At 44.7% G+C, this 23,156-nt stretch overlaps 1 protein-coding gene across 1 annotated transcript in view; it reads right to left on the minus strand.

Annotated features, from left to right (window-relative positions):
* LOC137434817 (serine/threonine-protein kinase D1) overlaps window positions 1-23,156 on the minus strand; it is a gene marked incomplete in the record, with an annotated part of 259,878 nt that overhangs the window by 69,203 nt on the left and 167,519 nt on the right. Inside the window, 2 exon segments of the mRNA XM_078785044.1 lie at window positions 9,169-9,241; window positions 19,003-19,055. Coding sequence (XP_078641170.1) covers window positions 9,169-9,241; window positions 19,003-19,055 — 126 coding nt within the window.

A 23,156-nucleotide genomic window follows, 5' to 3' on the forward strand; every position in this document is an offset into this window, starting at 1 on the left:
TGGACGAGTTGTGACTAAATTTGGTGGACGAGTTGTGACTAAATTTGGTGGACGAGTTGTGACTAAATTTGGTGGACGAGTTGTGACTAAATTTGGTGGACGAGTTGTGACTAAATTTGGTGGACGAGTTGTGACTAAATTTGGTGGACGAGTTGTGACTAAATTTGGTGGACGAGTTGTGACTAAATTTGGTGGACGAGTTGTGACTAAATTTGGTGGACGAGTTGTGACTAAATTTGGTGGACGAGTTGTGACTAAATTTGGTGGACGAGTTGTGACTAAATTTGGTGGACGAGTTGTGACTAAATTTGGTGGACGAGTTGTGACTAAATTTGGTGGACGAGTTATGACTAAATTTGGTGGACGAGTTGTGACTAAATTTGGTGGACGAGTTATGACTAAATTTGGTGGTCGAATTGTGACTAAATTTGGTGGACGAGTTGTGACTAAATTTGGTGGACGAGTTATGACTAAATTTGGTGGACGAGTTGTGACTAAATTTGGTGGACGAGTTATGACTAAATTTGGTGGACGAGTTGTGACTAAATTTGGTGGACGAGTTGTGACTAAATTTGGTGGACGAGTTGTGACTAAATTTGGTGGACGAGTTGTGACTATATTTGGTGGACGAGTTGTGACTAAATTTGGTGGACGAGTTGTGAATAAATTTGGTGGACGAGTTGTGACAAAATTTGGTGGACGAGTTGTGACTAAATATGGTGGACGAGTTGTGACTAAATTTGGTGGACGTTGTGACTAAATTTGGTGGACGAGTTGTGACTAAATTTGGTGGACGAGTTATGACTAAATTTGGTGGACGAGTTGTGACTAAATTTGGTGGACGAGTTATGACTAAATTTGGTGGACGAGTTATGACTAAATTTGGTGGACGAGTTGTGACTAAATTTGGTGGACGAGTTGTGACTAAATTTGGTGGACGAGTTATGACAAATTTGGTGGACGAGTTGTGACTAAATTTGGTGGACGAGTTGTGACTAAATTTGGTGGACGAGTTGTGACTAAATTTGGCGGACGAGTTGTGACTAAATTTGGCGGACGAGTTGTGACTAAATTTGGTGGACGAGTTGTGACTAAATTTGGTGGAGGAGTTGTGACTAAATTTGGTGGACGAGTTGTGACTAAATTTGGTGGACGAGTTGTGACTAAATTTGGTGGACGAGTTGTGACTAAATTTGGTGGACGAGTTGTGACTAAATTTGGTGGACGAGTTATGACTAAATTTGGTACACGAGTTGTGACTAAATTTGGTGGACGAGTTGTGACTAAATTTGGTGGACGAGTTGTGACTAAATTTGGTGGACGAGTTGTGACTAAATTTGGTGGACGAGTTATGACTAAATTTGGTACACGAGTTGTGACTAAATTTGGTGGACGAGTTGTGACTAAATTTGGTGGACGAGTTATGACTAAATTTGGTGGACGAGTTATGACTAAATTTGGTGGACGAGTTGTGACTAAATTTGGTGGACGAGTTATGACTAAATTTGGTACACGAGTTGTGACTAAATTTGGTGGACGAGTTGTGACTAAATTTGGTGGACGAGTTATGACTAAATTTGGTGGACGAGTTGTGACTAAATTTGGTGGACGAGTTGTGACTAAATTTGGTGGACGAGTTGTGACTAAATTTGGTGGACGAGTTGTGACTAAATTTGGTGGACGAGTTGTGACTAAATTTGGTGGACGAGTTATGACTAAATTTGGTGGACGAGTCATGACTAAATTTGGTGGACGAGTTATGACTAAATTTGGTGGACGAGTTGTGACTAAATTTGGTGGACGAGTTGTGACTAAATTTGGTGGACGAGTTGTGACTAAATTTGGTGGACGAGTTGTGACTAAATTTGGTGGAGGAGTTGTGACTAAATTTGGTGGACGAGTTGTGACTAAATTTGGTGGACGAGTTGTGACTAAATTTGGTGGACGAGTTATGACTAAATTTGGTGGACGAGTCATGACTAAATTTGGTGGACGAGTTATGACTAAATTTGGTGGACGAGTTGTGACTAAATTTGGTGGACGAGTTGTGACTAAATTTGGTGGACGAGTTGTGACTAAATTTGGTGGACGAGTTGTGACTAAATTTGGTGGAGGAGTTGTGACTAAATTTGGTGGACGAGTTGTGACTAAATTTGGTGGACGAGTTGTGACTAAATATGGTGGACGAGTTGTGACTAAATTTGGTGGACGAGTTGTGACTAAATTTGGTGGACGAGTTGTGACTAAATTTGGTGGACGAGTTGTGACTAAATTTGGTGGACGAGTTGTGACTAAATTTGGTGGACGAGTTGTGACTAAATTTGGTGGACGAGTTGTGACTAAATTTGGTGGACGAGTTGTGACTAAATTTGGTGGACGAGTTGTGACTAAATTTGGTGGACGAGTTGTGACTAAATTTGGTGGACGAGTTGTGACTAAATTTGCTGGACGAGTTGTGACTAAATTTGGTGGACGAGTTGTGAGTAAATTTGGTGGACGAGTTGTGACTAAATTTGGTGGACGAGTTGTGACTAAATTTGGTGGACGAGTTGGTTTAAGTGACAAGAACAAGCCGATTAGATTTTGGTTCAGGTCCGAATCCAGATCTGGCCTATCAGTGGACAGAAACCATAAACTGTTCAGCCTGGCGGAGGCATGCGCTCTACCGAGTGCTCTTGTAGTGTTTGTAAATGAATAACGTTTATAAATGCACGTGGAACAAACAGTTCAAGTGAATAAGAAGAACAGTGTCATTTTATCATGTCAGTCAATAAATACTTTGTGTGTCCTCCCTTTCCCGTCTTTAGTACCATCACTCTTTTACCCAGGCTTCCTGTATACGACTGATGCACTCTTCCAGGAATGTTGTGCCAAATATCCTGTAGTACATTCCACAGTTCTGGAAGGTTAGCTGGTTTCCTCTTCTTCTCTGTTTCCACGAAATCCCATATATGACGTCGATTAGACTCATGGTCGGACTCAGGAGTGGCCATTCTAACACTTGGAGCACACCAGCTGTAACCTTGTTCTCCAAATACTATTTTACGATATATTGGAAGTGTGTTTTCGATCATTGTGTTGTTGAAAAATGAATCCTCTTCCAATCAACCAATTTCCAAGGGGAACCGCATGGTGCTGCAGTATCTGCTTGTGCTTCTCTTTTCTTAGCGTCCCATTGATTTGAACAAGTTTCCCGACATCAAAAGCTGAGATACAACCACAGACAGTCACAGAGCCTCCTCCCTGTTTAACAGTTTGATCTACCGTGTCACGTACATTGGCAGGGAAGATGCCCTCCAGAGCACTTCTGGTGGCTTCATCTACTATAGAAGACAGCCGTTGGTCTGTGTGTGTGTGTGTGTGTGTGTGTGTGTGTGTGTGTGTGTGTGTGTGTGTGTGTGTCTGTGTGTCGCAATTTTTCTCGTGTGTGTGTGTGTGTGTGTGTGTGTGTGTCTGTGTGTCGCAATTTTTCTCGTGTGTGTGTGTGTGTGTGTGTGTGTGTGTGTGTGTGTGTGTGTGTGTGTGTGTGTGTGTGTGTGTGTGTGTCTGTGTGTCGCAATTTTTCTCAGAGATGGCTGAACGGATCTTCGTCGAACTTTCAAACTTTCAGAGGTTCATCAGTGAGTGTCCGGGAGTGTTTTGGGCAAAAGAATGTTTTTTTAAAAAAAAAGGTTTGTTTTTTTAGATTAAAAAAAAAAAAAAATCGCTCTGTAGTGCCAAAGCCTTTTTGATTAATGACAGTTATATACAAGTACACATTCTGCACTAGTTCAAGTATTCAGTGTTGCCTGGGGAAAATGCATTATGTGTTGAGATATTTAATCAGAATCGAAAAATCTTGGCAGCCCAGAGGTGTAGATCACTTACACGCAAAGTTCATTTTCATGCTGTGGGAATGCAAAATAATATAAATAAAAACCGAGTAATTAACATCAGTCCCGGCAATGCGGGGGGGGGGGGGGGAGGGTGTGGAAGAAGTACGAGAGGGAGGGGTGAGGAAGGCTGTGTGGAAATTGGAAGGGGAGGGGAGGGTGAGGTGAAAGATAGACTACATATACATCTTTGGGGGTGGGGGGGGGGGCATGAGGGGGTGGCTTTGACAGGCTCCTCCGTCTTAGGGGAAGGGTGGGGGGGGGGGGGGAGTGAAAGAGGAAAATTTTTCCCATACAAAGAGTGCTTAACCTCAGTGTTGCACAGGTAAAAAAGAAAATTGTAATACCCTCTAACCTCGGTGTTGCCTAGGTAAATAAAAGAAATTGTAATACCCTCTGCCACCATCACCAGGTGGCACTACACGGTACACATTTACATAGAGAGTTTACGCTTCTCTCCCAGTACCCCACACCCCGCACGAGGCCGCGGCCACATAGCCTATGTTACCCCCCAGACAAAGTTGTATTTGTGTTTGTACCCCGAGTCAATTATAAAAGCGTTTATAGCTGGTGTACCCGGCGTTGCTCAAGCGAAAAACAAACATTAACATCTATCTATAATTCCATTAATCTCTGTGTGTATGTGTGTTTGTATGTTTGTCTGTGACCGCTGTTTCTCGACAACCACGGGTCCGATATACTTTAAACTTGCCAGGTATATTGCTGGGGACCCGAGGATGTGCCTTTTCAAGGTTTCATATTAATCGGACAAGTACTTACCGAGCTATGTCCAAAAAACGATTCAACCAATCAGAGAGCAGCGAGTTATCGCGTGTGCCGAACGTGGCGAACAGACTCTGCCTCGGACGGCACATGTGAGAGCGTATTCATTTATTTCACGTTGGCAAACTATGTTGGCGTTAAACTATGTTTTAAAACTAATTAAAACTAATTTGCGATTCTTTCGCTTTCCTGCGCGTTTGTGCACGCTATGGCGATTTCTTTACCAAACTCCGCAAGCCGTTCGCTTTGGACCAAACCATTTCATGTAAATAGAGGGGGGGGGGGGGGGTTCTGTGGTCGTTGCGAATGGACCAAACCATTTCATGTAAATAGAGGGGGGGGGGATTGTCACTGTACTCGCAAGCCGTTCGCCGTTCGCTTTGGCGTTGCGAATGAACCAAAACATTTCATGGACCAAACCATTTCATGTAAATAGAGGGGGGGGGGGGATTGTCACCGTACTCGCACCCACGTACCCACGTACCCACGTACGGGCATTGCACCCACGTACGGGCATGCCCTAGTATTTGAAATGAGGGCAAATATAATGGAAAAGCAATTACATCCAAATCAGAATCAATCACAAATGTCAAATCATCATTTTACCTTTTCGTTGATTATCTGCTGCTGAATGTGCCGTTCATCACGTTTCTGAGTTTAGTATGGTGACGTTCAGGAAAAAATAACGTGTGTGTGTGTGTGTGTGTGTGTGTGTGTGTGTGTGAGAGAGAGTGTGTAGCATACTTTTTGTGTCGATTTATTACGTCTATTAATTTTATTATTCACCAGAGAGTGTGTATGTGTGTGTCCTCCTCCACCAGAGATCACCAGAGAGTCTATCAATTAATTACGTACTATTCAAATGTACCTTTTAACCCTTTAGACTGCTGAGACCCCTTAAGAGTGCTTACACACTCTGCTTGTAAGTTACACACACTTCCTAAGATCTCTGATCTTGGAAGACCCTTTAACACTCGAGACCCAAAAGTCTCTGAGGACCCAAAAGACCCCAGAGGACCCAAAACACCCAGATGACCCAAAAGTATTTGATGACCCAAAATACCCAGATGACCCAAAAGTCCACGAGGACCTAAAATACCCAAAAATCCTTGATGACCCAAAAGTCCCTGAGTACCCAAAAGACCCAAGAGTCCCCAAGGACCCAACAGTCCTCAAAGTCCCAAAAAGTCCTTGATGACCCAAAAGACATCCCTTAGTCCGGCAGGCAGGTATGCTACAACACCGTGAAGACCAATTAAAATTTGGTACAATGGACCAATGGCCGACAAGTATGTATAAATGCATCTTCAATAAATCCCTGAGGATGACATGGCAAAACTATGTTCTGGAAATACTTGTTAAATAGACCCCGATGCCGTGCAAAAGTATATTATTTTTCCCTTTGTTTTTTTGTTTTTTTTGTATACAGAATTGAGGCTCGTGTGAGAGCTAACACATTAAACATGAAAACATGCACAGACACATAAAACATACAATGAAGGGAGTGGGAGACAAGAGGGGGAGGGAGAGGGAAGCACACAAGCACAACAGTAGAGAACAAGGATGTCGGTATATCTGTGGAAGGGGAAGGGCTGGGGAGGAGGGAGGAGTACATGGCATAAAGCAAATGAACACTACTAGGAATTTCACGATGAGGAATTTCAGGAAAAAAGTTGGGGATTGAAAGAGGCGGATTTGGGGTGTTTTAATGGGGTTAGAAAAGATAAAGGTTTTGGATGGGGATGAGATGGTGGTGAACAGCTGTTTTAAATACTTGGAGGGAGGAGTGGGATTGAAGAGAGTGAGGGAGTTTGTTCCAGAGGCGGGAGAAAAGAGGAATGAAGGAGTGAAGGTGAGCAAAGAGTCTTGATTTTGGCAGTTTAACCATGAGAGTTGCAGGCAGATCTTGTGCGACCTGTAGAAATATTTGGGGGACAGAGCCCAGAGAGAGCTGAAGGAGCAAGGCCGGAGAGGAGTCAGTAGAAGACAGAAAGACCACCAACCTGCCTGCGGTGAGAGAGAGAGAAAGTCCCTCAGAATCAGCGTCATCGCGGGAGATTCCAATGATTCTGAATGCTTTGGTTTCAACCACGTGAAGCCGAGTTAGGTGTTGAGGCAGGAGCACCAGCCCAGAGGGGAGAGCAGTATTCCATTGAGCTGCAGATGAAAGCTTTGTACGTGGTGAGGAGCTCAGAAGTGCCCAGGAAGGACTTCGCACGATGGAGGATGCCCAGTGGGCGACTGGCTTTGGAGGCCAGCTTGGAAATGTGGTTTCCCCTGAAAAGATCAGGGCAGATAGTGAGACCCAAAAGATTGAATGACAGAACTTCTTCAAGACGATTGTTCAGAAAGTAGATGGGAGGGTTGTCCAGACAATCTTTTCGGAGAGACAAAGTGAGAGTTTGGGATGTGTCAGGATTGAAAGACATGTTCCACTTGTTTGACCAGTTTGTGAAATTGTCCAGGTCTGCAGAGAGTGAACAGGCTCCTGCCTGCCAATCTAAGGGTTGAGATATGGAGCGGCACAGTGTGGTGTCATCAGCAAAGACATAGAGAGGATTTTCAAGAGTGTCGGAGAGATCATAAATGAAGACCAGAAAAAGCACAGGGCCCAGAACACTGCCTTGGGGAACTCCAACTTGAACAGGAAGGGAAGATGAGAGAATTGCATTCAGGGCCACACGTTGACTGCGACCAGTGAGGAAGTCTGCAAGCCATGCGTGGATATTTCCATGGATACCATAGGAGGAGAGTTTGGTGAGCAGGGCGGTGTGCCAGACCGTATCGAGGGCACGTGGTATGTCAAGGGAGACAGCTCTGATATCCTGTTTGACATTGAGGTCCTCCATCCATTGTTGAGAGTGACCTGGCCTGAATCCAAATTGATGATCCGATATCAAGCCATTGGAGAAGAGGAAGGATTTGATGTCAGAAGCGATGACTGATTCCATAACCTTGCTGATTATGGGGAGCAGGCTAATTGGTCTGCAGTTGCAAGGATCTGTTTTTGCATCTTTTTTGTGTAAAGCGGTAATGTTTGCTGATTTCCAGGATGCTGGCAGATGACCTTGAGCAAAAGAGAGGGTGAAGAAAACAGAGAGAGGGTGAACGGAACAGAGAGAGGGTGAAGGGAACAGAGAGAGGGTGAGCGAGAGCAGCAGAGCAGGATTTTAGGACCCATGGGCTGAGGCCGTCTGGTTCAGCTGCAGAATCAGAGTCGAGGTTTGACAGAAACTTCTCCACCTTTTTAGGAGAGAAGGACACAGAGTCCAGGAGCAGCTGGGTTCGACTGGGAAAGGTGGGTACAGAGAGAGATGGGTTTGGGGCACAAGATTTTGAGACAAACACAGAGTTGAGGCATTCGGCTTGTCACATGCAGTGTTAGCTGTGTAGCCATTTGAGGTAAGGGAGGGGATGGAGGGGGAACAAACACCAGAAACAGATTTGCCCAGATGCCACCAGGATTTGGAGGAGGGTTTAGTCTTGAGAGTGGAGAGATATTGTTTCCTGGCTCTCCTGAGGGTAGACACACACTTGGTCCGAGTTTGGTGGAAGGAACTGAAATTGCCTTCCGTTGGATTTGCCTTCCATGAGGCAAAGGCAAGTTGTTTCAGGGCAACTGCCTCACCACAAGATTCAGTGTACCATGGATGGGAGGAAGGGTAAGACAACTGAAGGCGAGATGGGATAAATCTGTGCATGAGAGAGAGCAGTTTACTTTGGAAGAATTCCCAGGAAAAATTTATGTCAGAGGCAGTGGAGATGGGAGACCAGTCCAGATGATTGATGGCTGCTTGAAGACCGTGCTAGTCGGCCTGAGTGAAATGCCAGACTCATCAGCGCTGAGGAGGCTCTCTGAGAATGGCCAGAGAGATGTCCACTTTAACAAGCACATGATCAGAAGAACCGATTGGAGCAGAAGAGCAGCAGACAGTTGCAGGGAAGTTTGTCATAACCAAGTCTAGAAGAGAAGATGCGCCATTGACTGAGGTCCGGGTCGGGAAATTGACAGATTGTGTCAGTCCCAGTGAGTCACAGAAGTCCTTTGCTGAGATTCCATGGCTGGTGAGAGAGGAACCCACACCCAGCCAGCTGGAATGATGAGTTGAAGTCACCACATATGAGGAAGAGAGAGTTTGGATGAGTTGATAGAAGTTGGTCCATGTTGTCCGACAGCGAAATGTAAATGGAGTCATCACTGTTTGGAGGATGGTACAGAACACATATGAACAAGAGGTGGGAGTGGAGGGGAAGCCGTAGCCAGAGGTACTCCTGGGGGTGAGGTGGAGAGAGTGCAGTGCAAAGAGAGTGAGGAAGAGAGTTTTTGATAAAGATAGCAACCCCACCACCAGGACGAGGCTCAGGTCTGTCATACCGGAGGAGGGAGTAACCAGGAAGAGATATTAAGGAATCAGAGACATCTTGAAGGAGGAAAGTTTCTGTTGAGCAGATTACGTCGGGTTTGTTGCTTAACTCAGAGAGTATCTATGCCAATCAATCCACAAGTACTCACCTCCATAGACAACACCAAATTGTCCAGATCCCAGTACCTCATCTGGGAAGATCTGATACATGCTGCTGATGTCCTGAAAAAGGGAAGATCCAATGGATCATGCACATAAACCTTCTTTTAATTGCATACTCAACTCCGCCTACTTATATCCATACTTGGGTATTATCCGAGCAATCTTTCATCTTTAGTTCTTCCTTTTTGTCTTGCATTATTTTGTATATAGTGTATTTTTAAAAATGTTTGGAATTGACCTGAAAACTGGCTTAGTGACTTGAAGCAAAGAATGGCTGTGAATGGGAGGAGCTGTGTGGAAGCTGATAAGCACTGGGTTACCACAGCAATCATTAATAGGGGCGTTATTATTGATCATTTACATCAACGATTTGGCCAATGGAGTGAAGAGTAGCCTTTCCAAATTTACAGATGACAAAGCATGGAGGGAAGGTGGACAGGACAAAGGGAGGTGATCAAATTCAAGAAGGTCGAAATACTAAATAGATTGGGCAATAGATTGGCAGATATAGTTTAAAATAAGGAAATGTAAGGTGCTGGGGATTGGTAAGAATAATAAAATTACGGATTACATGATGCAAGGGGCAATCTCGGAGCATGTTACATCGGAGAAGGATCTGAGGGGGACTGGTGGGGGAGGTGGGACTTTATAAAGTACTAGCAGAAGTACCTGGCATTGTCGGGCGGGGGAGGGGAGGGGAGGGGAACGGGGGGGAGGGGAACGGGGGGGAGGGGAGAAGAGTGGGAGGGGGAGGGGGGAGAGGGGAGAAGAGGGGGGGATGGGGTGGGTGAGGGATGGGAGGGGGTGGGAGGGGGAGGGGTGGGAGGGGGGGAGAGGGGGGAGGGGAGGAGGGAGGGGAAGGGGGAGGGGCCGGAGGGGGAGGGGGAGGGGGGAAGGGGGAGAGGGGGGAGGGGGGAGGGGGAGAGGGAAGAGGGGGGATGGGGAGGGTGAGGGATGGGAGGGTGAGGGATGGGAGGTGTGAGGGATGGGAGGGGGGAGGGGGAAAGGTGGAGAAGAGGGGGAGCGGGAGGGGGGGAGAGGGAAAACGAGGGGGGAGGGTGAGGGATGGGAGGGGGAGGGGGGAAAAGGGAGGGGGAGGGGAGAAGGGGAGGGGGTAGGGGGAGGGGAGAAGGGGAGGGGTAGGGTGGAGGGGGTAGGGTGGAGGGGGAAAGGAAGGGGGGAAGGAGGGGGGAGGGGGAAGGGGGAGGGAAGGGGATGGCCAGTCAACAATGACGTTGCAGTTCTCATGGTTGGAGAGCAGCACAACAATCGGACATAGTCCTGCATATTCGCAACAGCACGAAGCGGATTTTGGAGACTCACCGATCCTGTGACGTCGTCCAGTACCGGCGTTGCCGGGCGGGGGAAGGGAGACCCGTACATTCCCAACCCGTACATTCGCCCTCTCGACTCAAGCTCACTCGGACAAAAGCCTCGCGCAAATTACACCATGAAGGTCCAATGGTCATGTCTATGCCACAAATCACGGGCGCACTGAATTGAAAATACTAGGGCATGCCCGTACTATATATATGCCCGTACTATATATCTATCTAAAATTATATCCCCCCCCCCCTCTATTTACATGAAATGGTTTGGTTCATTCGCAACGCCAAAGCGAACGGCGAACGGCTTGCGAGTACAGTGACAATCCCCCCCCTCTATTTACATGAATGGTTTGGTCCATTCGCAACGACCACAGAACCCCCCCCCTCATGCAATGGTTTGGTCCAAAGCGAACGGCTTCCGGAGTTTGGTAAAGCAATCGCCATCGCGTGCACAAACGCGCAGGAAAGCGAATGAATCGCAAATTCGTTTTTATTAGTGATACGAATTGAATTGGGAGAAATTGGGAGATGAATGAATTGGGAGAAATAATGCGCATAAGAAATCGAATTACGTACCGTAATGGCGGTCAGCTCGTAACGCGCTCAGCTCCGCTCGTCTCACATCGGCCACGCCTACGCAACAAAGCGTTCTGTGATTGGATGCCGGAAAGCGTGCTGCCGGACAGTCGTCACTGTCCGGAAGTTCGCAAATCGCAGTTAGGATGAATCGTTTTAATTTAATCGCAGTTTGAATTCGTTTTAAAACATAGTTTAACGGCAACATAGTTTTCCAACGTGAAATAAATGAATACGCTGTCAAATGTGCCGTCCGAGGCAGAGTCTGATCGCCACGTTCGGCACACGTGATAGCTCGCTGCTCTCTGATTGGTTGAAGCGTTTTTTGGACATATCTCGGTAAGTAATTGTCCGATTAATATGAAACCTTGAAAAGGCACATCCTCGGGTCCCCAGCAATATACCTGGCAAGTTTCAAGTATATCGGACCCGTGGTTGTCGAGAAACAGCGGTCACAGACACACAGACACACAGACACACAGACACACAGACACACAGACAGACACACAGAGATTGCTGGAATTATAGATAGATATAGAACGCTCATACTCCGTGAAAAGTGAAGCCGCCGTGTTGCCATCTTGGTCAGCACGACTCGACCAACTCGCTTCGCGGATCTCGTTTTATGCGGCAATAAACTGCTCCAATCGGTTACGGAAGGGTTGTGGAAAGACGTTTCACAGCTGTTTCAAAGACATTTAATTCATATCGCACAAAATCGATACAAAACACGATCGCATAAAAGGTGAAAAAACGTGTGACGTGTGACGGGATGGAACATCACGTGATCGCTCTGAGCGAAACGGCTCGACCAACTCGCTTCGCGGATCTCGTTTTGTGCGGCAATAAACTGCTCCAATCGGTTACGGAAGGGTTGTGGAAAGACGTTTCACAGCTGTTTCAAAGACATTTAATTCATATCGCACAAAATCGATACAAAACACGATTGCATAAAAGGTGAAAAAACGTGTGACGTGTGATGGGATGGAACATCACGTGATCGCTCTGAGCGAATCAGTCTGGCGGCGGTAATGGAACATTACGTGATCGCTCTGAGCGAATCAGCGAGCTGCTCTGGAACCGGCTGAGATTAGCGGGTACTTCGCTGAAATGCGCTGAGGTAAATATGAATAAAAAATATGGATCGTCAAATATTTTGAGTTCGGCCATGTTCGTCCCAGGCTCAAAGGCCATGTCTATGTCAAATATCAAGCACGTAAGCCTCTCCGTTTAGGAGTCTATCGGTAACATTACACACACACACACACACACACACACACACACACACACACACACACACACACACACACACACACACACACACACACACACACACACACACACACACACACACACACACACACACACACAAACTGTGTTTTATATATATAGATTACTCCTCAAAGCCTCCGCCAGGCTGAACAGTTTACGTTTTGTATCCCACTGATAGGTCGGATCTGGATTCGGACCTAAACCAAAATCTAATTGACTTGTTCTTGTCACCGAACAAACTCATCCACCAAGATTTGGCATTATCCGTCCACAACGTTTTGAGATATCCCGCTATATATCGTTTTTGGCCATATCTCTCAAAGGTGAAGAATCACTTCAAAAATTCTACTAGCCGGATCCGGATCCAGATCTTCACCAAAATCTAATCATTTCATTCTTGTCACACACACACTCAACCTCTCCACCAAGTTTCCTCCAAATCCATTCATAACTTTTTGAAATATGCAAAATATCGGTTTTAGACTTTCGTCCTATCTCTAAATGCAGTTTTCTGAGTTTGGGACATGGAATGTAGGGACAATGACAGGGAGATCAGGAGAAGTGGTGGAAGTATTGGTCAGAAGAAGAGTGGACATATGTTGTGTGCAAGAGACGAGATGGAAGGGAAGTGGTGTGAGAATGGTGAAGGGTAGGCAGGGACAGAAATACAAGTTTGTGTGGCAAGGGTGCCTGGAGGGCGTGAATGGTGTTGGTGTCCTGTTTTCTGAGGAGTTTGTAGACAGTGTGGTGAGTGTGACAAGAGTGAGTGATAGGTTGATGATGGTGAAAATGATGATTGGAAAGCTCTTGGTGAACGTCATCTCGGGATATGCTCCGCAGGTTGGTCGGAGCGATGAAGAGAAGGACAAGTTCTGGTGTGCGATAGAGAAGCTGATGGAAAACGTGAAAGATGAGGAAGTTGTTGTGGTAGGAGGAGACCTAAATGGACATGTGGGAAGGAGTATGGATGGTTTTGACGGAGTTCATGGGGGTTACGGATATGGTGTGAGAAATGGAGAAGGTGAAAGGATTTTGGAGTTTGCTGATGGAGCTGATTTGTTGATTTGTAATACTCAGTTCCAGAAAGAGGATAATAAGCTTGTTACATACACGTCAGGTGGGTCGACGACAACCGTTGACTACCTGATGGTGCGTAGGCGAGATAGGGGGCACCTCCGAGACACAAAGGTGATCCCGGGGGAGGAGGCTGTTTCACAGCACCACTTGGTTGTCTGCGACGTCAGGGTGAAAGGTGCGAGGAGAGCTCGGCGGGTGAAGTACCAACCGAGAATGAAGGTGTGGAGGTTGAAAGAGGTGACAGTAAGGGAGGCATTAAAAGAGAGGCTGAGTAGGGTCGAGGATGATGTGGTTGAGCTTGAAAGTGGTTGGATGTCAATGAAAGCTAGTCTGTTGGGAGCCGTTGGTGAGGTATGTGGATGGACAAAAGGACCACCGAGGCACTCGGAAACATGGTGGTGGGATGATGAAGTTGGAAAGAGGATTGACGAGAAGAGGAAGAAGTTCAAGGAGTGGCAGAAGGCGAAGGGTACGGGAGCAGAAACAGCAGAGCATGAAAGTTATAAGGCAGCCAGGAAGGCTGCAAAGAAAGAGGTAGCAAAGGCGCAGGAGGCATGTAGGAAAATGTTCGGAGAACGCTTGGATTCGGAAGAGGGTCAGAAAGCAGTATTCAGGATTGCAAAGCAGATAGCGAAAGAGAGGTGTGATGTGATGGGGGTGAGCTGCTTGAAGGATGAAGTGGGACAAATCGTTGTCGACCCAGATGGAATTAAAGGAAGATGGAAAAGATATATGGAAATGCTGTTGAATACAGAGAATGAATGGGATGGCAACATAGAGAGTAACCCAGTTTTAGGACCGGCAGAGAAGATAACTGAGAAGGAAGTTGAGGAAGCGATAAAAGCAATAAAAAAAACCGGGTTGCGGGTAGAAAAAAGCGATAAAAGCAATGAAGGGTAGAAAAGCGGGAGGGCCGACGGGAGTTGTGGGAGATATGTTGAAGGCAGCAGGAAGTTGGGGTGTGAAGAGAATGACAGAGATCTGTAATCTGGTGGTGAAAGAAGGCCGCATTCCAGTGGATTGGGAACTGAGTACCCTCGTCCCTCTATACAAGCGGAAAGGTGACCCTCTGGAGTGTGGCTCGTACCGAGCGATAAAGTTATTGGAGCATGGAATGAAGGTATTGGAAAGGGTGTTGGAGAGGAGGATAAGGAAGAAAGTGAAGATCGACGAAATGCAGTTTGGATTCATGCCAGGAAGAGGAACGACCGACGCGCTTTTCATTGTGAGGCAGTTGCAGGAGAAGTACATGGAGAAGAGGAAGAAGTTGTTTCTTGGGTTTGTTGATCTGGAGAAAGCATTCGATCGGGTTCCACGCAAAGTATTGACATGGGCATTGAGGAAGTTAGGAGTGGAGGAATGGTTGATCAGAATAGTGATGGCAATGTACAAAAGAGCGCGCACAGCTGTAAGGACAAAGGACGGGAACAGTGGTGAGTTTGAGGTGAAGGTGGGAGTGCATCAGGGGTCGGTACTAAGTCCACTACTATTTGTAGCTGTGATGGAGGTGCTGGCTCAGAACGTAAAGGAGGGTTTACCGTGGGAGTTGTTGTATGCAGATGATCTGGTGTTGATTGCGGCAAGTATGGATGGACTGAAGGAAAAGATGAACACGTGGAAGGAATGTATGGAGACAAAAGGTCTGAAGGTGAATATCGGAAAGACGAAGGTGATGGCAAGTGGTAAAGCATGTGGTGAGGTGGAAAGAACTGGGAAGTGGCTCTGTGCTGTGTGCAGGAAGGGTGTCGGAGTGAATTCCATTCAATGTACAATGTGCGCTGAGTGGGTTCATCAAAAATGTAGTGGTTTGAGAGGGTCATTAACCAGTGTGGCAGCTACATTCAAATGTAAGGTGTGCACAGAGGGAGCTGCAGATGGAGGAAATGTTGAGTTGGATCTTGGAGACGGCGTGAAGCTGGAAGGTGTGAAAACATTTTGCTACCTCGGAGACATGCTGAATGGAGAAGGTGGATCGGACTCGGCAATGGTTGCTCGAGTGAGATGTGCATGGAAGAATTTTCGGGAATTGAGTGGCGTGCTGATGATGAGGGGAGTGTCGTTGAAGCTGAAGGGAAAGGTGTATGCTGCATGTGTGAGAAGTGTTATGATTTATGGGAGCGAGACATGGGTAATGAACGTAGAGCAGCAACAAAGGTTGGAAAGGGTGGAAATGCGAATGGTTCGACGGCTGTGCGGAGTATCGTTGAGAGAGAGGAAGACAAATGATGAATTGCGAAAGATGATGGGAATAGAGCCTGTGATTGATGCTGTGAAGAGGAACAGGTTGAGATGGTTTGGTCATGTGTTGAGGAAGGATGAAAGTGACTGGTTGAGAAGAGTGATGGAAATGAATGTAGAAGGAAGTAGAAGACGTGGAAGACCGAGAAAGACTTGGCTAAAGATGGTGGAAGAAGAAATGCAGGCAAGGGGGTTAACAAGGAGAGATGCAGAAAATAGGGCAAAATGGAGAAGATTGTCGTGGGGACCGCAAGGCTAACCCCCGCTCTAGCAGGGAACATGGCCTTAAAATGCATGTTGTTGTTTGTTGTATTGAACGAACTGATCCAAGAGGAAAAGGCAGTGGATGAGTAGCTCGTAGAAGGGAACACGTTATTTCATCCCAAAATCGGAGTTAACCCAACTCCGCCACAAATACCGTCCGATAGAGCAGCAACAAAGGTTGGAGAGGTGATATCAGGGTGACGTGACGCTAGAAGGTTGGAGAGTAGGAATAGGAAGAATCGCGCAGTCTCTCTCTCAGTGTCTTGGGTTTGGTGCTTGCCGAACAAGAATCTGGCCATTGTTGGTTCGGTTAAGTCGTGGACTTTTGTGCACTTTGGAGGAGAGGGAGCGGAGGAAGAAGAGCACGTCTCTTGGCTCTGGCCCAGTAGCCTCTGACTGTTGGATGCTCGAGGAAGAAGAGTCTCTGGCTTTCTCTCATTCTTTTGTGCTCTCTCTCGGTCTGGCTTTTGTCTCGGTCGGCTGCGACTGTCTCGTGTGCGATCATGAGGAGAACTTTTCAGAGCTTTGGTGGAGCCTTTGCAACGTTGGAGGAGGGGGTGTTGTTGGACTGTTGTGTTTTTCGGGGGAGCTGGAGCCGCGTAACGCTTGGTGTGGAAGCGAGGAAGGGCCGTTTGCCTGTGTGCTTCGCGCCTGAGCGTTTTCGATGCGGGGTTTCGGCGCCATTGTCGGAGCACTTCCCGCACAAGTGGCTACACCAACGGCAACAACCAACGAGCCCCTCAACACATTTTTGACCAGAGCTGAGTACTGGCCGACTCAACAAAACAATTTATTTTATTTCAACATTCCCCTGTTGTGTATTTGTGTCTGAATGGAGATGTCTCAAATTAGATATTAGATTTACCTCAGCTTTCATTTGTACCGCATTACATTTACTTTTATAAAATCATTATCGTGGTCCTTTCATTTGTTGTGTCGTGTGTGTTTATTCGTTGTGGGTTTCGGGAATCAACCGTGTACTTCGTCCAGGTAAGCACCTCACCACCTTCTGTCCTGCGTGCACCATAAAAACCACTGCCATTATTCAGCCGTTTGCCTCGGTAATTAAGGACTGTCCGGCGATCCGTCCAAGGCTGGTGTTCATCGGCCACGGACTTGACAACTTTGTTGTGCTGTTGTGTGTAAAATTGTTCTGATAATAGTGTTTTGCATCCCGAAAGCAGGTGACTATAGTACTTCCTGTTTCTGTCTTGCAGAATCTACACTTGTTGGTCTGGCTCAGTCCCACCATCTTTTTTAATCCCTTGGTGTAGTGTCCATGATCTTGGACATTTATTATGATTTGTTATCTGTCCCAGTTGAGCTGACCTCTTCTTTGCCATTCAATTGATCCTTCTTTGTCCATCCCCACTCTGTCCAATTCTTTTTTTTGTATTTTCCTGCTCTTTTGTCATTCTCCCAGTTGTTGGTGTATATTTCTTGACATTTCTTTTTATATATTTATTTTGTCTTTTTTGCAATATTGTTGGGGCTGTATTTGTTGCTGTTTCATTTTTCTGTGTGGCATCTTTTTTCACACCTGTTTTTTGAAAATGATTTTCAAGGTGAGTTAGGGATACTTTTTCAGGTTTGTTGTGTTCATGTTTGTTTACAAATTGCATCCGATAGTCTGTTGAGCATTTCACATACTCAGCTAGTCATACACTCGTCGCTCTGCGCACCTGATTGAGTTCCATCAGGCAGCTCCCTCCCTCACGTCTCGGCAGGTACATTCTCGGGATGCACAGGTTATTGTAAAACATTTTGTGGATGGTAAGGAGTTTTCTTGTTTTGATGTCTAACTTGTTGATGTCTGATTGGGCCCAGTTTATTATTCCGCATCTATATTTGAACACTGGTACTGCGAGCTGGTTTATGGCTTTGATGTTGTTTCTTGGGGAGAGGTATGTTTTCAGGATCAGCTTCGTTCTACGTAGGTATTCTTTGGCGATTGTTTTGCGCACATTTGTATGGGACATATTTCTTCCATTTGCGCATGGCTTCTATTTCTTCCATTTGCGTATGGCCCTCTTCTACTCCGAGGTATTTGTATGATCCTTCATTTTCTAACTGCTGTGTTGTTGTTTCAAGGTCAATTTTTATGTTGTCTGTTTTTGTTGGTTTACCTTTTACAAATGTGCACTTGGCGCACCTGTCTAGTCCAAATTCCATTTGAATGTCCTCGGAAAACCGTCTTACTAGTTTTAGTTGTTCTGTCATTTTTTTGTCATTTGGCGAGAAGAGCTTTAACGCATCCATGTATAATAGATGCGTAACCTTTACAATTTCTTTGGATGTTCGTCTATTGGTTGTTAGGGTGTATCCGTGTCCTTATTCATTGATGAGGTTACTTAGTGGATCCAGAGCCAGACAAAACATGTGTATGTCAGTGTGTTTGTGTGGTCATGTGTGTGTCGTCATGTGGGTGTGGTCATTAAGCATAACATATCATTATCTTTGCTAACCTTCCCTTCTCCCCTCACCTTTTCTCTCTCTTCTCACCTTTCTCTCTCTTTTTTTCCCATCCGGACAACCCTCTGTCCCCTCCTGCTTCCCCTTCCCCATCCTTCCCCTTCCCTCCCCTCCTCCTTCCTCCACTCCCCCTTCCCTCCCATCTCCCCTTTCTGCTCCCTCCCCTACCCATCCCTCATCCACTACCCTTCCCTCCTCCTCTTTCCCCCTCCTCTCCTTTCTCCCACTCCCCACGCCTTTCCTCCTCCTTCGTTAGTTCTCAATGATTCATGTGGGAGGCAGCCATGTCTTGCCTTTCTGGGTTCCCAATTAGCTGTGAAAAATAATTGCATGAAGTGTTTTTTGTGAGTGAAGGGGAAAGGGGAGAAAGGGAGGTAGGGGTGAAGATTGCAGGGAAGGGGGGGGGGGGGGGGGGGGTTGGAGGTGGGATGGGAGGAGTTCATCAATTCTACTCTTGTAGTATGTATATTAAAAAGCTAGTTCATTGGGCCATTCTCATATGTGTCCAATGCTACAAAACAGGACTGATTGGACATGATGAGACTGCTGCGAACATGTAAGATACAAAAAAGGTGCTGAGAAAAAGACACCTACCACATTTTCCTTGACCTGGCAGTTGGAAATAGAGATACTGACACCAATGTCTCCTGCAGAAAACAGAGCCAGGGTGAGAAAGAGAAAATAGGTTATATGGTGGTACAAACAAAATCAAGCAGAGAAATAGGCCAAAGCATAAATGGGATGCAGTATGAAGCAGGAACGGACGAAAGGGTCAGTCTATCCAGAAAAAAGAAAACTATTTGTGTGCCACAGGTAACCCCTCCTCCCAACGTGAACGAGGCGTCTGATCCATCCACCCCGACCGGTGGGGGGGAATGATCGAACGTGAGGTAACTAATCCCACCCTCCAACTTGAGGATGGAATGAAAGTGGTTGAATCCTCACTCATTCCTTCCACTGTACAAGACAGTGCAGACGATAACATGGAAGTAGTCGCAGTGGATACCAGGAAAAAGGCCACAAACGTTCAAGTGATGATTCCTTTGATTATGAGGAGAATCAAAACAACATTCAGATCGTGCCAGGCTCGCAGGACCTCCAAGGTGAGTCCCACAGCGGGGACCCCTTGGTGGTACCAGAAGCTGTACCAGAAGTATGTGTAGGTGAGGTCAGGCTCGCAGGTCCTCCAAGGTGAGTCCCACAGCGGGGACCCCTTGGTGGTACCGCAAACTGTACCAGAAGTATGTGGAGGTGAGGTCAGGCTCGCAGGACCTCCAAGGTGAGTCCCACAGCGGGGACCCCTTGGTGGTACCGCAAACTGTACCAGAAGTATGTGGAGGTGAGGTCAGGCTCGCAGGACCTCCAAGGTGAGTCCCACAGTGGGGACCCCTTGGTGGTACCGCAAACTGTACCAGAAGTATGTGGAGGTGAGGTCAGGCTCGCAGGACCTCCAAGGTGAGTCCCACAGCGGGGACCCCTTGGTGGTATCGGAAACTGTACCAGAAGTATGTGTAGGTGAGGAACATTTGCTAACACCACTTGCCGAGTATGAGCGTGACGCAGAAAACCGTCGAGCACCTCAGGATGTTGTACGTGTTTGTCCTGATAGTCAAACTTTCTCTGAGAGTTTAGCAGATTTGTCTGTTAATGATGGGGAAATAGATAAAGGGGAGAATCACCTTGTGGAAAATGTTAATCCATCCCTGAAAGATGCAAATGAAGGGGATGTTGAGGTGAAGGATGTAGGTGATTTGGTAAATTTGGAAGGGTCTGCAAAGAGTGGAATTCCTTGATCCAAAAGTATGTTTTCAACAAGTAGTTGAAAAGGGCACAGATGAAGCCCTTGATTCGGATGAAACCTCGTCCACTCCATCCTTTAGAGCTTTAAGTGAACGAGGGTGGGGGGAATGACACCAGCTATAAACTGCAGCAAAATATAGCAAAACTATGAACTGTTGTGTTTTTTTGAAGCTACAGCAAAACTATGAACTGTTGTTTTTTTGTAGGTACAGCAAAACTATAAACTGTTGTGTTTTTTTGTAGGTACAGCAAAACTATAAACTGTTGTGTTTTTTTGTAGGTACAGCAAAACTATAAACTGTTGTGTTTTTTTGTAGGTACAGCAAAACTATAAACTGTTGTTTTTTTGTAGCTACAGCAAAACTATAAACTGTTGTGTTTTTTTGTAGGTACAGCAAAACTATAAACTGTTGTGTTTTTTTGTAGCTACAGCAAAACTATAAACTGTTGTGTTTTTTTGTAGCTCCAGCAAAACTATGAACTGTTGTGTTTTTTTGTAGCTACAGCAAAACTATGAACTGTTGTGTTTTTTTGTAGCTACAGCAAAACTATAAACTGTTGTGTTTTTTTGTAGCTCCAGCAAAACTATAAACTGTTGTGTTTTTGTGTAGCTACAGCAAAACTATGAACTGTTGTGTTTTTGTGTAGCTACAGCAAAACTATGAACTGTTGTGTTTTTTTGTAGCTCCAGCAAAACTATGAACTGTTGTGTTTTTTTGTAGCTCCAGCAAAACTATGAACTGTTGTGTTTTTTTGTAGCTACAGCAAAACTATGAACTGTTGTGTTTTTTGTAAGCTACAGCAAAACTATAAACTGTTGTGTTTTTTGTAGCTACAGCAAAACTATAAACTGTTGTGTTTTTTTGTAGCTACAGCAAAACTATAAACTGTTGTGTTTTTTTTGTAGCTACAGCAAAACTATAAACTGTTGTGTTTTTTTGTAGCTACAGCAAAACTATAAACTGTTGTGTTTTTTTGTAGCTACAGCAAAACTATAAACTGTTGTGTTTTTTTGTAGCTACAGCAAAACTATAAACTGTTGTGTTTTTTTGTAGCTACAGCAAAACTATAAACTGTTGTGTTTTTTTGTAGCTCCAGCAAAACTATGAACTGTTGTGTTTTTTTGTAGCTACAGCAAAACTATGAACTGTTGTGTTTTTTTGTAGCTACAGAAAAACTATAAACTGTTGTGTTTTTTTGTAGCTCCAGCAAAACTATAAACTGTTGTGTTTTTTTGTAGCTCCAGCAAAACTATGAACTGTTGTGTTTTTTTGTAGCTACAGCAAAACTATGAACTGTTGTGTTTTTTTGTAGCTACAGCAAAACTATGAACTGTTGTGTTTTTTTGTAGCTACAGCAAAACTATAAACTGTTGTGTTTTTTGTAGCTCCAGCAAAACTATAAACTGTTGTGTTTTTGTGTAGCTACAGCAAAACTATGAACTGTTGTGTTTTTGTGTAGCTACAGCAAAACTATGAACTGTTGTGTTTTTTTGTAGCTCCAGCAAAACTATGAACTGTTGTGTTTTTTTGTAGCTCCAGCAAAACTATGAACTGTTGTGTTTTTTTTGTAGCTACAGCAAAACTATAAACTGTTGTGTTTCATGTAGCTACAGCAAAACTATGAACTGTTGTGTTTTTTGTAGCTACAGCAAAACTATAAACTGTTGTGTTTCTTGTAGCTACAGCAAAACTATAAACTGTTGTGTTTCTTGTAGCTACAGCAAAACTATGAACTGTTGTGTTTTTTTGTAGCTACAGCAAAACTATGAACTGTTGTGTTTTTTGTAGCGACAGCAAAACTATAAACTGTTGTGTTTTTTTGTAGCTACAGCAAAACTATAAACTGTTGTGTTTTTTTGTAGCTCCAGCAAAACTATGAACTGTTGTGTTTTTTTGTAGCTACAGCAAAACTATAAACTGTTGTGTTTTTTTGTAGCTACAGAAAAACTATAAACTGTTGTGTTTTTTTGTAGCTCCAGCAAAACTATGAACTGTTGTGTTTTTTTGTAGCTACAGCAAAACTATGAACTGTTGTGTTTTTTTGTAGCTACAGCAAAACTATGAACTGTTGTGCTTTTTTGTAGCTACAGCAAAACTATAAACTGTTTTGTTTTTTGTAGCTCCAGCAAAACTATAAACTGTTGTGTTTTTTTGTAGCTACAGCAAAACTATAAACTGTTGTGTTTTTTTTGTAGCTACAGCAAAACTATGAACTGTTGTGTTTTTTTGTAGCTACAGCAAAACTATAAACTGTTGTTTTTTTGTAGCTACAGCAAAACTATAAACTGTTGTGTTTTTTTTGTAGCTACAGCAAAACTATAGACTGTTGTGTTTCTTGTAGCTACAGGAAAACTATGAACTGTTGTGTTTTTTGTAGCGACAGCAAAACTATAAACTGTTGTGTTTTTTTGTAGCTACAGCAAAACTATAAACTGTTGTGTTTTTTTTGTAGCTACAGCAAAACTATGAACTGTTGTTTTTTTGTAGCTACAGCAAAACTATGAACTGTTGTGTTTTTTTGTAGCTACAGCAAAACTATAAACTGTTGTGTTTTTTTGTAGCGACAGCAAAACTATGAACTGTTGTGTTTTTTTGTAGCTCAAGCAAAACTATGAACTGTTGTGTTTTTTTGTAGCTACAGAAAAACTATAAACTGTTGTGTTTTTTTGTAGCTCCAGCAAAACTATGAACTGTTGTGTTTTTTTGTAGCTCCAGCAAAACTATGAACTGTTGTGTTTTTTTGTAGCTACAGCAAAACTATGAACTGTTGTGTTTTTTTGTAGCTACAGCAAAACTATGAACTGTTGTGTTTTTTTTGTAGCTACAGCAAAACTATAAACTGTTGTGTTTTTTGTAGCTGCAGCAAAACTATAAACTGTTGTGTTTTTTTGGAGCTCCAGCAAAACTATAAACTGTTGTGTTTTTTTGTAGCTCCAGCAAAACTAT

Source organism: Myxine glutinosa, chromosome 9 (genome assembly GCF_964187855.1).
Source record: "Myxine glutinosa chromosome 9, kmMyxGlut1.1, whole genome shotgun sequence".
NCBI lineage: Eukaryota > Metazoa > Chordata > Myxini > Myxiniformes > Myxinidae > Myxine > Myxine glutinosa.